The sequence below is a fragment of the Cetorhinus maximus genome, chromosome 18 (assembly GCF_964194155.1).
Source record: "Cetorhinus maximus chromosome 18, sCetMax3.hap1.1, whole genome shotgun sequence".
In the NCBI taxonomy this organism is placed as follows: Eukaryota; Metazoa; Chordata; class Chondrichthyes; order Lamniformes; family Cetorhinidae; genus Cetorhinus; species Cetorhinus maximus.
In genome coordinates, this window is record NC_135896.1 from 44385256 (window position 1) to 44398716 (window position 13461).

The window sequence follows — 13461 nt, forward strand, 5'->3', positions numbered from 1 at the left end:
AATCCACCCAACATGCCATGGACATTCCTCCAGGGTCCCGTTGCTGTCGGACTCCAGCATCTTCTGCTCATCAGATGTCCGCGATGTGAGCAAGGCCCTGGCAGTAAGTTCCTGCACATCACACTTGTCAAGACGTGTTCTGCACTGGTGTGTTTTCCCACCAACGTGAGCGGATGATTCTGGCAGGCTCATCTTATAATGACATGATGTATTACAATGGAGGTTCCTGACGTCCAATGGCAGGAAACACGGCCCGCCATTAACGAGCTGAGCGGACGACTACAAACTGGTTTCATGATGTTGGGAAACCGACTTTTGGGCTTCTCGCCATATCGTCCACTCCCGCCACCAAACACACCCGATGCCAGCAGGCACGGAAAATTCTGCCCTAGGTCAACGATTACATGTTTATATTATCACGTCAATTCAGTGAGCCAACACCCAACACAAATCATTGCCCCATCTACATCTTAGGTCACATGGTATATCATTACTTTAAGTGCTACAGTGACATTTTTGTTATCCTGCATGGTCAGGGAACGGGTGGTGCCAGATAATCAAGAATGCCAGTTAAGGGGGAGTTACATTTACCGACGGAATACAATGCAATACTTGTAGCATAAATGTTCAAAGCATTAAAGTATTGTTCTTTTTGAGCATTGATATTGTGGGTGAGCCAACATTATATTCTTTCAACAAAACCTTCCAATTCTCACCGTTTTCAATATATCCACAAAATATCCATTTTCTGTTTTCATGTCAATACAACTCTTCTGTGCTTCTCACCTCAGCTTGTCTCTGGTTTATTGGGTGCCATTATGGCAGGATAGGGTTTATAATTCATGATAACGCACAACTCAATACCAAATGCTCAAATTACAATAGTGATTACCAATAAGAAGGATTACCGGAAGTTTGGCTGGCCTACAGAGGTAAACCAACAACATTCGGAAATCTCTGCATTCTGGATAAATTCTGAATGGCTCGCTGTTGGTAAAGTGGCAATTTGCATTGGGGGATATCAGAAATTCTGGTTAATAGAGCATTCTGGTTGCTACAGTGCCGGATCACAAAGTTTAATGTACCACCAGTTTCAGCCTCAACTATTGCAGTTCTCAAATAAATGTGATAGGTAATGTTGCCCCTCAGATACAAATCTTTACAAATCAGTACAGTCCACAGTGCTCCTGACTCCTCATTGCTGAAATGTTGCCTATACTGATCTCCCCTTATGGTGGGAATCAATGAACAGAAAATATATATTGATCCACATTTTTATAAACATTATTGGATGCTTCAAGAGATGGTTCTGCAATATAAAAGCAATTTTAAAAAGATGAAGAATTTCATCAACATCTTGGCTGTCGTTCAGCGCATTATATTCAGATAATGTATTAAAATCATTTTCTAACGTGTTGGACTTTTAAAGCAATTCACAACAAAAGAAATCAAGTGGGCACTCAGCAGAGTGCAAATCTCTGCCACAAGGTTAACATTATTACAATTACGCAACTCTTCCACGAGGTTTTTCCTTGTCTGGTTGATGCTCTATAACTACAAAGCTGAAAAAAAAATTTATTCTATTAAGAGCTTCCATCTCACCAAGGTGGCTACAGGCCAATTCGCATCCAACTACCTAATCTGAAAACTCTGCTCACATTTTGATAGCTGTGGCAAGCTCCACCACAGCAGCTGAGATAATCCACAACGTTCTAAATAAAACAACCCACAATATTCTAAAAGGCTGAATTGACCCCATCTCCCAATCTAAACAGATCCTTTAAAAAAATTCCAGGATCCGAATCTGCCTGTTTGCCACTAACTAATCAGTTTTTCCTTGGACCATACTCTTTGTACCGAGTTTTGTTGAAAATCCGTCCATTAGGTTTTGAAATATATTGTTTACAAACAAACTAACGAACAGGAGAGAAAACATTACCTCTGCCCATCTTCAGTGGCATTGTACTCGAAAGAGTTGCAATCTGTGACTGCTGATAACTCGAAAGAGTTTCAGTGGCAGAGGTAGTAAGTATATTTTGGCAGCAAGAGCCACATAGTTTAATTTTTTTTTAAACCAGTTTAACAAAGATGTAACTACAGAAGACCCTGATCAGCTGTGAAAAGTCAGCAACATTTAATCTTTTGACAAGATATCACCTGAACTGTTGTTACAATTATGTCACTGGTTATACTAATCCACAGCATGGATCAATAAGCTTCTGTGCAGCAAGGGAGCTGTCAGTGGTTCTGAATTAGTTTGCAGTTTGGTCAAACAAAGCAAATTAAACCAGATTTTTAAAAAAAAACACATGGCAATTGGAATATGAAACTCTCAGTTTCCACAAGCTTTTTCATCGGGGAATTAAATAGTTGCTTGAAAAATATATGTTAAAGGGAGTGAAATTAAGAGTGGAACGAAAGCACCAATTCAGGATGACCTGTTTCTGTCCCATATTTCTGTACTCTATAATTGTGTTAGCTAATCATTTTGATCTTTTATAAAATTCACACCTCCTGCCTATGATTTTCCTCCCATTTTAAACATTAAATTAAGCAAACACTTCAAAGATCATGGACCCAAATTTTGTGTAAGCAGTGAAGCAACATTGCTGAAAAACTTGCTCACAATTTGTGCTGTGGATTTCATCTTTAGAGGCATTAATTTTATGTGTGCGTCAGCTAGAAGAGACCTCAAGCATTAAGCAACAGTGAAGTATTTAAGTAGACCAAGAAGCCAATCGCTTTAAAAGATTTCTCAGAGACTAAACCAGGAAGTAACGTGCTGGTTTTATCATTGGCGTTTTATGATTTTATAGAAAGTTGAGCAAATGATCAGGGCACACATAAAGGATTAAAATGTAAAAGCTGAAATATTATAAACCTGAAATTTCTTTAAAATCTATGGAATTATCATGGAATAGAAAAAATTGACATTTCACAAATATAAAGTTAGTTTTTCAGGGCCGGAGATTGTTCAGCAATAATTATGACTTTGTACATTGTTAAATATCCAGTTACACTTAATTCAATAAGATGTAACTTTTTAAAGCAAGGCTAATAGAGTAAGAGTGAAAAATTACATCCCATCACGGATTTTCAATTAATTACTATTTCCAAGGATTTCACACCGACACTAAAGGAGGAGTGGGCAACTTCTGTTTTTTTGCATCTAACTCCACATGTACAGACGCAGAAGTTGCTGTCAGTTTCAGAGTAATGACTGTGAATGTCATTCCAACAACAAAATCCGTGCCATAAAAAAAAGGGAACGGATTGGCAATGAGGAAAGGAATGCATGCTTGAGGCCACAAGAGAAAAGGGTCCAAGGATGGGGAATGAGAGATGTGAATACAGTCAGGGAAAAGTGGGTTGATGTGTGATAGTTGAAAAGGAATTAAAAGGCTGTTTGTGGTTCATTCCTCTGAGCCTAGCCTTTTCCAATGCTACTACACCCTGCTCCTTTTCCAATACTGAATTCCAGTACTCATAAATCCTAGAACATCTCTGCATGAGTTACAAACCTCAAGACTACAATCCTAAACTCCCTACTCCCAGAACTATGCACAATGCCAAGACCTGGCCCAGTGCTCCCAGCCCAGAACCTATTTCTGCAACATTCAAGCCCTCCTGCCTGCACTTCCACTCAAAGATCTAGAGCACACGTGCAAACTACCACATCAATGGTCTCTTCCAATTACTCCTTGATTCAATGGCTACCCCAATGTTTAATAATTCAGCATCCCTGATAATACTTGGCAAAAGAGTGGCCTTCAAATTCCCTGAGTAAAAAAATCTGTTTACTTGTCTCTGCATTATATTGTTATAACTCCATAATTGTGGACATTAACATTGAAGTGTTTCCAAATACTTAACTAGAACCAATACAAATTACAAAGGCTTTAAATTGTACTGAGATCAAGAAACCTAAAAAAAGCTTGACCAAATTATGTGCAGCAATTCATTGTTCATTCTGTCAACAAGATGGACTTCTTAAACTTGATTTTTGTCATCCTCTGTATTCACTCTTCTCCAAGACATTATTACAATATAGTTCGACAGGCTCCTATTTCCAACTCCTGCCTTGTGGCTATCCTTCATGCACAGGTGGGCATCAGCCTTCAAAGAGGATCTTGGAACATGACCATGTCCTCACCCATGCACACTTGCAGCATGTATCATTTGACAGTAATCAAGAACTGGAACATTGGCCAATTTTTAAACAGCCTTCACTGCCGAATTAGGGTATCTATAATTTCAACTTTAACAATGATAGGAATATTAACCAAAATCATATAACTCAGATCATAGAACAATCTTGGTTCTTTCTGGATTGTATGTTTTAATTAGACACTACTGAAACCTGTTGGGTAATTAGAGCCTTGCTGACTGAAATTTGTCCAATATTCCAGTTTACAAATCAAAGCGGTATGTGTAAAATGAGCAATATTTCCTTATATGCCTTGCATCTCAACTGAAACTTCATCTTTTTAAATTAGTTTACAGGATATAGGCATCGTTGGCAAGGCCAGTATTGGTTTATCCATCCCTAACTGCCGTTGAAAGGTGGTAGTAACCCATCTTTTTGAACTACTGCAGTCCATAGTGCTGTTAGAAAGGGAGTTCCATGATTTTGACTCTGAGTGAAGGAACAGCAAGAGAGTTTCAAGTCACGATGGCATGCAACTTGGTGGGAAACTTGCAGGTGGTGGTTTTCCCAGGCATCTCCTGCCTTTGTCCTTCTAGGTGGTAGAGATCACGGGTTTGGAAGGTACTGTCAAAGGAGCCTTGGCGAGTTGCTACAGCAAGACTCTACCATTCTTACAGACGGTACACATGGATTCCACTGAGCATCGGTGGTGGAGGAAGTGAATGTTTAAGGTGATGGATGGGATGCCAATCAAGCAGGCTGCTTTGTCCTGGATGGTGCTGAGCTTCTTGAGTGTTGCTGGAGCTATACCCATTCAGTCAAGTGCAGAGTAAACCATCACATTCTTGAATTGTGCCTTGTAGATGTTGGACAGGCTTTGGAGAGTCAGGGTGAGTTATTCGCTGCATAATTCCTGGTCTCTGACCTTCTCTTGTAGCCACAGTATTTATTTGGCTGGTCAAGTTCAGTTTCTGGTCAACAGTAACCTGCAGGATGTTGATGGTGGGGAATTCAGCAATGGTAATGCCATTGAGTGTCCAGAGGAGATGGTTAGATTCTGTCATGTTGGGGATGGTAATTGCTTGCTTAAGACCATTTAAATAGCCAAAGCAATGTTACATCAATCTGATGGCCAACTGCATTGATCATAACTGGTTGTACTGTATGAATACTCTCCCTTCAACTATTAACTATGCAAAACAATAGTCCCTAAGGCAACTTCTCCATGTTTACAACCTTTTGTGCTCATGAATGTATATTAAAGCAGCAGACAAATTACAATACCAACGCTGCCTAAATTAGATGTATGAAACTAGAGAAAGTATTATGAAATGATTCTGGTGTATGCCAATACTCTCTAAGTATAACATGACACCAAGTGCATATGGCTTAGAAAGAGTCGCCATGACTCTGGTCTTCATTTAGTTCTCAGGAACAAGTTTACTCGATGAATGGTCTTAATACACTATTTGACATTTCCTGGTGTTCGAGCATTTTCAAGGGTTAATTTAATTTGAAGTTAAATGTGCACAAGACACGACATATTGGAATATGGTGAGGGGTAGGAGGCAGATGGTAAATGAAATACAATATTGCCCCAATGCAGTGACACCTCTTTAATGCCAAACTCAAATTTAAAAAAAAATTACACTTCTCCCAGCTCAAACATCCTAAATGTTGATTCATGAGATTCTCTCTGCCCCCAAATCAGTACTTGGTGGTGGAGGGGGGAGACACAAAATGGCCTGGGGGGAGAAAAAAGGGAAAAAGAGAAACACTTTGCATTGAAAACATTGCCTTAATAGCTTTCTGTCATCCATTTTGTATAGTACAATAGAATCATTTTTCAATTAAGTAATAAGAAACATAAGCAGGTCATCACACCAGTTATTTGCATGTTGCCATTTATTCTTCAAATTTATATTAATAAATGCTTTTACAAATTATGCACATTTTCCAAAAGTATTATCCTACATTTGTGATCAGATTTTCTCCCCCACTGTTGCTGCTGAGCTGACGGATGGAAATTTGGTAGAAGCAGCAACAAAAAATTGAAACAATACTAAGTATTGGGAAATAATTTCTAACAAGTTAAATTAAAAATAATAAGCTCAAAAGTCTGGAATTCTTAACACCAAAAAAAACAAAGTAAGGGGACAAAACTCAGGTCAGATTCAGAGCTACACACTTTCTAAAATGTACTAAAGTAGAACTGCTTACTATAAGATGATGAACTCTCCCCCAAAGTGCTGCATACAAAAGGAAGAGACATGGTAACAAAGGAAAAAGCTGCTGCCCCAGAAATTCTGCTGTTTATATTGGAATTGCGCTTGGCCCAAGCTAATCCTAGAGCATGCTGGAACGTGATACCTGTAAAACAAATCAGCTCAAATCGTGGAGCCTGTACCAAATCCCGTTATATAAAATAGAATTGGATAGGTATGATCTTCGAATAGATATATCTGTTTGGAGTGTGTGTTTACCATCTGCTGTGTAAAGACGACAGCTTCTGTTATGAGACACACTGTCTGGAATGCTGAGCTGATGCAAGGTAGTGTACAAACAAGAGTGATGGTCATGCAGAAGGGACAGTATCATGGCCATTTTAGCTGACTGTAAAAAGAAAAACAATTGTAAGGAAATGAGGGAAGACTCAAGGACTGTTTGCCGTATGACCATACTCAGCAACTGAGCTTTCCCACAACCTTTGCATCACTGTGTTTCTATCTGACAGCATCATTCCTTCTAATAAAATCAGTAAAATGCCGACTCTGCGTTTGAAACCTTAACTCCTGGCACAAGCTCGTCTCTCTAGCAGTATTAACCAACACTGTCCCAGCATATCTGCAACATCATGGGCCCTATTTATATAGTCTGAACACACGAGTAGTCATGTGACCCTACAATTTATGGTCATGGGTCAATGCCCTGACCTCAAGTCAGACAGAAGTCCTGTTCCGAAGGCCTTTCTGGAATTTGGTGTTTATAGTCTAGTAATTAAGGTTAAACTGATTTCTATCGAGTATAAACCAGCAGGAAAACAGGCTCTTCAGTCACTACAATAAGCAAACAGTTATTGTTACAGATAATGACTGCAGAAATCTCAAGATATTACTAGAAATATCAAGATTATTCATAATAATTTTAAGCTACCATAATGCAAAGCAGCACTAAAGTTAGATTCGGAAAGAATAATCAAACAGATCAGGTTTTGAAGTCAAATAAAATGGTTAAAGCAGAAATTAAATTAAGATAAGCATGCATGCTTAAGATTTTATTCACATGATGACTGAAAGAAATATTGCAAGTAACTGCTTGCAGTTTCTTTTTACATATACATACAGCTGGTTTCATTGCAATGGAGATGGTGGAGTAATTGTATTGTTACTGGACAAATAGAAGCCTAAACTAATGCTCTGGGGATTTGGGTTCAAATCCCACCATTGTAGCTGGTGAAATTTAAATACAATTAGTCATTTGGTAGTACAGAAATTGAGTATTGCTGAAAAAAAGAGACATATCTAAGTTTTTCATCTTGCACTCATTGGACACTTGGCAAGAATACCAATATAAGGGGAAAACAACAATTTATACTGTTTGTGAAGAGTGTTGATTGGTTGGCAAGTGGCATTGCCATGGAGAATGCACCAGTGATGGTGTCCGACAGTTAACTGCCAAGCATTGTTTTAAATTTAAACCAGGCAGTTTGACCCCGATTCCTCGGGGCAACGCCTTGACCAATGAGTCAGCGAGTAGCTGAAACAGGCGCAATGTGTACACATGTTCTTTCTGCCTGCAAAGAAAGAACAGGGCCCTGTGTATTAATATATGTAGCTTCCAGTACATGCAATCAGCCCATGCTTGCAAAACTCAAAACAGTGTCCAACATTAGATGTGACTCCACGATTGAACAAGATTTGCTAAATAATCCTCAGTGTGCCAAGAATTACGCTGACAACCAATTTAAGATTGTCAGTCAGGCTCGCAGTGTGGTGCATTCGTGTGTACTGGAAGCTATATATATATATATATCAATATACAGGACCCTGCTTTTTGCAGATAGAAAGAACATGTACACACATTGTGTCTGTTTCAGCTAAACAAAACAAGTGACAGCTATTTGCTGACTCATTCCTCAGGGCAATGCCTTGGCCAATCAGGGTCAAGCTGCCTGGTTTAAATTTCAAACAATGCTCTGGAGAATGCACCAGTGATGGCGACCGACTGTTAACTGCCAAGCAATGCCACTTGCCAACCAATCAGCACTCTCTTCACATACAGTATAGATTGTTGTTTTCCACTTATATTGGTATTCTTGCCAAGTGTCCTGATGAGTGCAAGACAAAAAGCTTGGACATCCCTCTTTTTTCAGCAATTTAAATACAATTAATTAATAAATCTGAAATTAAAAGTTTGTCTCAGTAATGGTGATCATGAAACCATCGCATTGTCACAAGAACCCATCTGCTTCACTAGTGTGCTTTAGGGAAGAAAATCTGCTGGGCTTACTTGGTCTAGCCTACATGTAACTCCATAGCCACACAATGTGGTTGACTTTTAACTGCCCTCCGAAATGGCCTGGCAAGCCATTTATTGTACCAATCTACTACAAAAAGGAATAAAATTGGACAGTCCACCCGGCATCGGAAAGGACAACACACCAAGTTGACCCTGCAAAGTCCTCCTTGCCAACATCTGGGGGCTTGTGCCAAAATTGGGAGAGCTGTCCTATAGAATAGTCAAGCAACAGCCTGATATTGTCATACTCACTGAATCACAGCACCTTCCAAACTCTCAACCTCTACCACGTAGAAGGACAAGGGCAACAGATGCATGGGAACAGCACTACATGTAAGTTCCCCTCCAAGTCACACATCATCCTATATCTCCGTTCCTCCACTGTCACTGGGTCAAAATCCTGGAACGCCCTTCCTAACAGCACTGTAAGTGCACCTACACCGGATGGATTGTGGCTGTTCAAGGCGGCAGTTCACCACCCCTTTCGCTAGGGCAAATAAGGATGGGCAATAAATGCTGGTCATGCCGGCATTGCTTATATCACATAAAAGAATTTAAAAAAAGCATCACTGACAGAGTTACAAACTTACTACAGAAAAAGACATGAATATTTAATAAACAATCCTATAATCTGACTATATTTTAACAATATAATATTTAAATTGGGGTAGAAAGCAAAAGTGAAACAATAGGAATACCTGGAACTGAAATTGGAGGAAATACTTTGAAATTGAAACATTTATCAAAACTGGCTTACTTTGAGCTGCTTCATAGTATGGAACCATTGTATTCTATGCTATACTGTGTGAAATGAATAGCAACAGGAGGCTGATGGAATGAAACTAACCTCCACAGAGCTGCCAAGAACGAAAGAAGAAAATTGGATTCTTCTTATTAGCTTACAGCTGATGGCTGTGAACAATACAGGTCAGGAGGTGCAGAGGGGGTTGGGAAAGCAGAATCACACTTGCATTGCTGTGCTCTAAACATATGTTGGTCTCATTTCTATTAGTTGCTATTACCATCTGCTAAGTTGCATAAAGAGGCACTAAGAGATTTCAATAACAAAAAATTAAACCTGCAGCAAATGGGAAAGTAGTGAAAAGAACTTTTTTTAAAAAGTGTAAAGAAAAGCTCCATTGAAAATCAAATAAACTGAACACTATTAACAGTTTTATCAAGAATTCAAATCTGACAGTAAGTAAAAAGCTGTAATCTGATGGTGGAACTGTAAGTATGCAATACATTTTTCCCCAGATCATGAATGTTAGGTAACCAGAGGACAAGGTGCAGATCAACGTGTGTATTGAGCATGAAGTGCAGTTAATGACGGATTACTCAAAAGGGATAAAAACAGTACACCAAACCTCTTCCTATGTTAAAACAGCTTCCCTTGTCTTAAATAATTAGGCAAGAGAATGAAAGAGATGGAAGAGTTTCATTTATCTGCACTCTCTCTCAACTTGTTCACGATATTGGTTATTTGGACCACTTTGCATCTTTGAAATAGTTTCCTATTAATACAATTGAAACAAAACTGACTCAGTCAAATGCGGTGAAGTAACAACCAATTAGTGAAGCCGTGTCTATTATTTTTACTCTGGCCGTAGAGATCCACTCCTGCCACCTGCAGCAGAACCAACTACAGCACTGAAATCAAATTGCATATCAAGCGTTCTGTTCAAAAGCTGAAAATAAAGCTGTCACTGGAAGACGCAAACAGGTAGAAGTTATAGCTAGGTGCGTCAAAAAGAAGCACTAGTAACGCAACCTGGTCAATGCACGTAGCTCTCATGAAAACAAGTCGATCGACATTTGTGTAATTTACACTGCATGAGGTTCAAAATGAGAATAGGTTCATTTCTTTGGGAAACAATAAGCAGGAATCTTTCTAATTAACTGGCAGATGCTTGACTAGTTTCTGTAAAACTGACAACCTAACAAAAATGTATTATTTACATGCCCACTGTCAACTTTGACAGAAGCGCCAAGCAGGGAGAAAAATATTCTTCATTGCAGTGTACAATGCACAATCCTGAATGTGCATTACAATAAAATCAATGACCCGCTCTGTAGGAAGCTGCGTTACATCGCTCACCGCTGGCTGTACGTTAGAATAGTCAAGATGTTGCTGGAAGATCATGGGGAGGCGCCATCGTCAATTCGGAGTGACCAAACTGATGCGGCTTTTGCATACCAATGACCTGGAGCTACAGCCGGCGGTGGGGATGGGGATGGGGGCGATGGGGATGGGGGGGGTCCTTACTGCCATTTTAATGCTCACCTTATGAAGTTTCCACATGGCCCCGAGTGCCTTCACTTCATGACTGGAGTGTTTCCCCTCCTCCAGGCATTGGTAACAGACTGGGGTCTTGCAGTTGACACAATACATGCTGTGATTCTCGAGCTCGTGGTCGGTGCAGGTGGAGATCTTGCGCGGGCTCAGCCTCCTGCAGATCCTGCCTTGGGCCGGGGGGACCAGGCGATGCTTGATGAGCGGGCCCCGGGGCGGGTGGCACCTCAGACGGCAAGCCTCGCAGTAAAAGACGTCGCACTGCTCGCACATGACCGTGGCTTCCTTGGGCGACTTCTCGCAGAGCTGGCACTTGAGGGCCACGGCTCGGCCCTGCTGGTAGCGGTCGATGATCCCTTCCAGCACCCGGTTCTTGGGGAAGCCGCGGAGCCCCCGCTCGTCCAGGATCAGGCTGCGGTGGCACTGGGGGCAGGTGATGCACGAGTTGCGGGGCGGTACCGCCGGCGAGGGCGGGAAGACCCTCACCCCGTTGGGGGACCGCTGACACGGGGTGGTCGGGGCGCTCGCAAAACCGGCGTAGGAGCCGTAGCCGCTGTCGGCTTCGCTGTACAGGCTCATCTTGTCCAGGTCCAGGTAGTCATAGTCGGAGCCTGAAGCGCGGCTCGGAGGGGACTCGGCTTCAGGCGTCTGCACCAGAATATTGCGAGCGCAAGCCATGCACAGGTTGTGGGAACAGGGCAAAATGATGGGCTCTCGGTAAAAAGCCCCGCACACCGGGCATTTCAGCTCTTCTTCCATCTCCTCCATCACTGGGGTGGAGGGGGAGTCAACTGCAAACCGAGCGTGTGCTCCCCTCAATTCAGCAAAAGAGCTATCCGGCTGCTACGTGAAGGTTAATGCTGCATGCCAGCCACCAGCAGCTTCTTTCCCTGCAGCCGCGGCTCAATAATAGGCGGATTCGCCGCTCCGCCCAAAATCCGGGCACGCACCGCTCTCCGCCGCTCCTATTGGTCGCTCCATCCGGGCGAGGTTCGAAGCCAGTGGCGAATTCGGGCTGTCAATCACTGAGGGGCGGTGGGTGTGGGGGGGGTGACTGCAACCGATTTTGTGACAAGCTTCGGTGCATCATGCGGTTATATAAGCATCCTGCCGCTCACATAACCAGAGATTGCAGGATGCAAAGGTTTTAATGAGTGCGAGGTGTTTGGAGGCATCACTTTCGGGGTACGTCAGATGAAGACCAATAATCGATGTGCTTTAATAAAACGCATGAAACTTAATAGGGTTAATTGTTCACTTCCCATGTTTTCTGCGTTTATCATTGTATTTATAGAATTTTCACCTCTATTTGTGTTGGATTTCAAGAAGAGTGGAAGATGTTGTTCATGTAATAACGATTCTTGGTAATGAACTTTATCTTACATACGAACAAAGGAATGAGAAGCAGTAGGCCACTCAGCCCTAGACCCTGCTCCGCCATTCATTAAGATCATGGCTGATCTGTTTTTTTTTATTCATTCATTAGATGTGGGCATCGCTGGCTAGGCCAGCATTTATTGCCCATCCCTAATTGCTGTTGTTCAGAAAGCATTTAAGAGTCTGCCACATTGTTGTGGGTCTGGAGTCACATGTAGGCTAGACCAGGTAAGGATGGCAGATTTCCTTCCCTAAAGAACATTAGCAAACCAGATGGGTTTTTACGACAACTAGCAATGGTTTCATGGTCATCATCAGACTTTTCATTCCAGATTTTTATTGAACTCAAATTGCACCATCTGCCATGGTGATTGTAACCTCAACTCTACATTCCTGCGTACCCCGATAACCTTTCACCCCCTTGCATATCAAGAATCTATCGACCTCTGCCTTAAAAATATTCAAAGACTCTGCTTCAACTGCTTTTTGAGGAAGAGTTCCAAACAATCATGACCTTCTGAGAGAAAAAAATTGTCTTCATCTCTGTATTAAATTGGTGACAACTTGTTTTTAGACAGTGACCCCTAATTTTAGATTCTCCCACAAGAAGAAACATCATCTCCACATCCACCCTGTCGAGACCCCTCAGGATCTCATATGTTTCAATCAAGTCACTTCTAACTCTTCTAAACTCCAGTGGATACATGCCTAGCTTGTCCAACCTTTCCTCATAAGACAACCCTCCCATTCCAGGTATTCATCTAGTGAACCTTCTCTGAACTGCTTCCAAAGCATTTACATCCTTCCTTAAATAAGAAGACCAACACTATGCACAGTACTCCAGATGTGGTCTCCGTATAACTGAAGCATAACCTTCCTATTTTTATATTCAATTCTCTTTTCAATAAATGAAAACATTCTATTGGCTCTCCTAATTACTTGCTGTACCTGCATACTAACTTTTTGCAATTCAAGCACGAGGACACCCAGATCCCTCTGCATCTCAGAGTTCTGCAATCTCTCACCATTCAGATAATATGCTTCATATTTATTCTTCCTGTCAAAATGGACAATTTCACATTTTCCCACATTGTACTCCATTTGCCAGATCATTGCTCACTCACTT

The 13461-nt window shown here is 41.3% G+C and overlaps 1 protein-coding gene across 1 annotated transcript in view; it reads right to left on the reverse strand.

Annotated features, from left to right (window-relative positions):
• trim9 (tripartite motif containing 9) overlaps positions 1-11726 on the reverse strand; it is a 138874-nt gene extending 127148 nt beyond the window's left edge. The window contains exon 1 of the mRNA XM_078562569.1: positions 10950-11726. Within this exon, the coding sequence (XP_078418695.1) occupies positions 10950-11726 (777 nt within the window). The remainder of the gene's footprint in view (positions 1-10949) is intronic.
• Positions 11727-13461: the final 1735 nt, after the last annotated feature.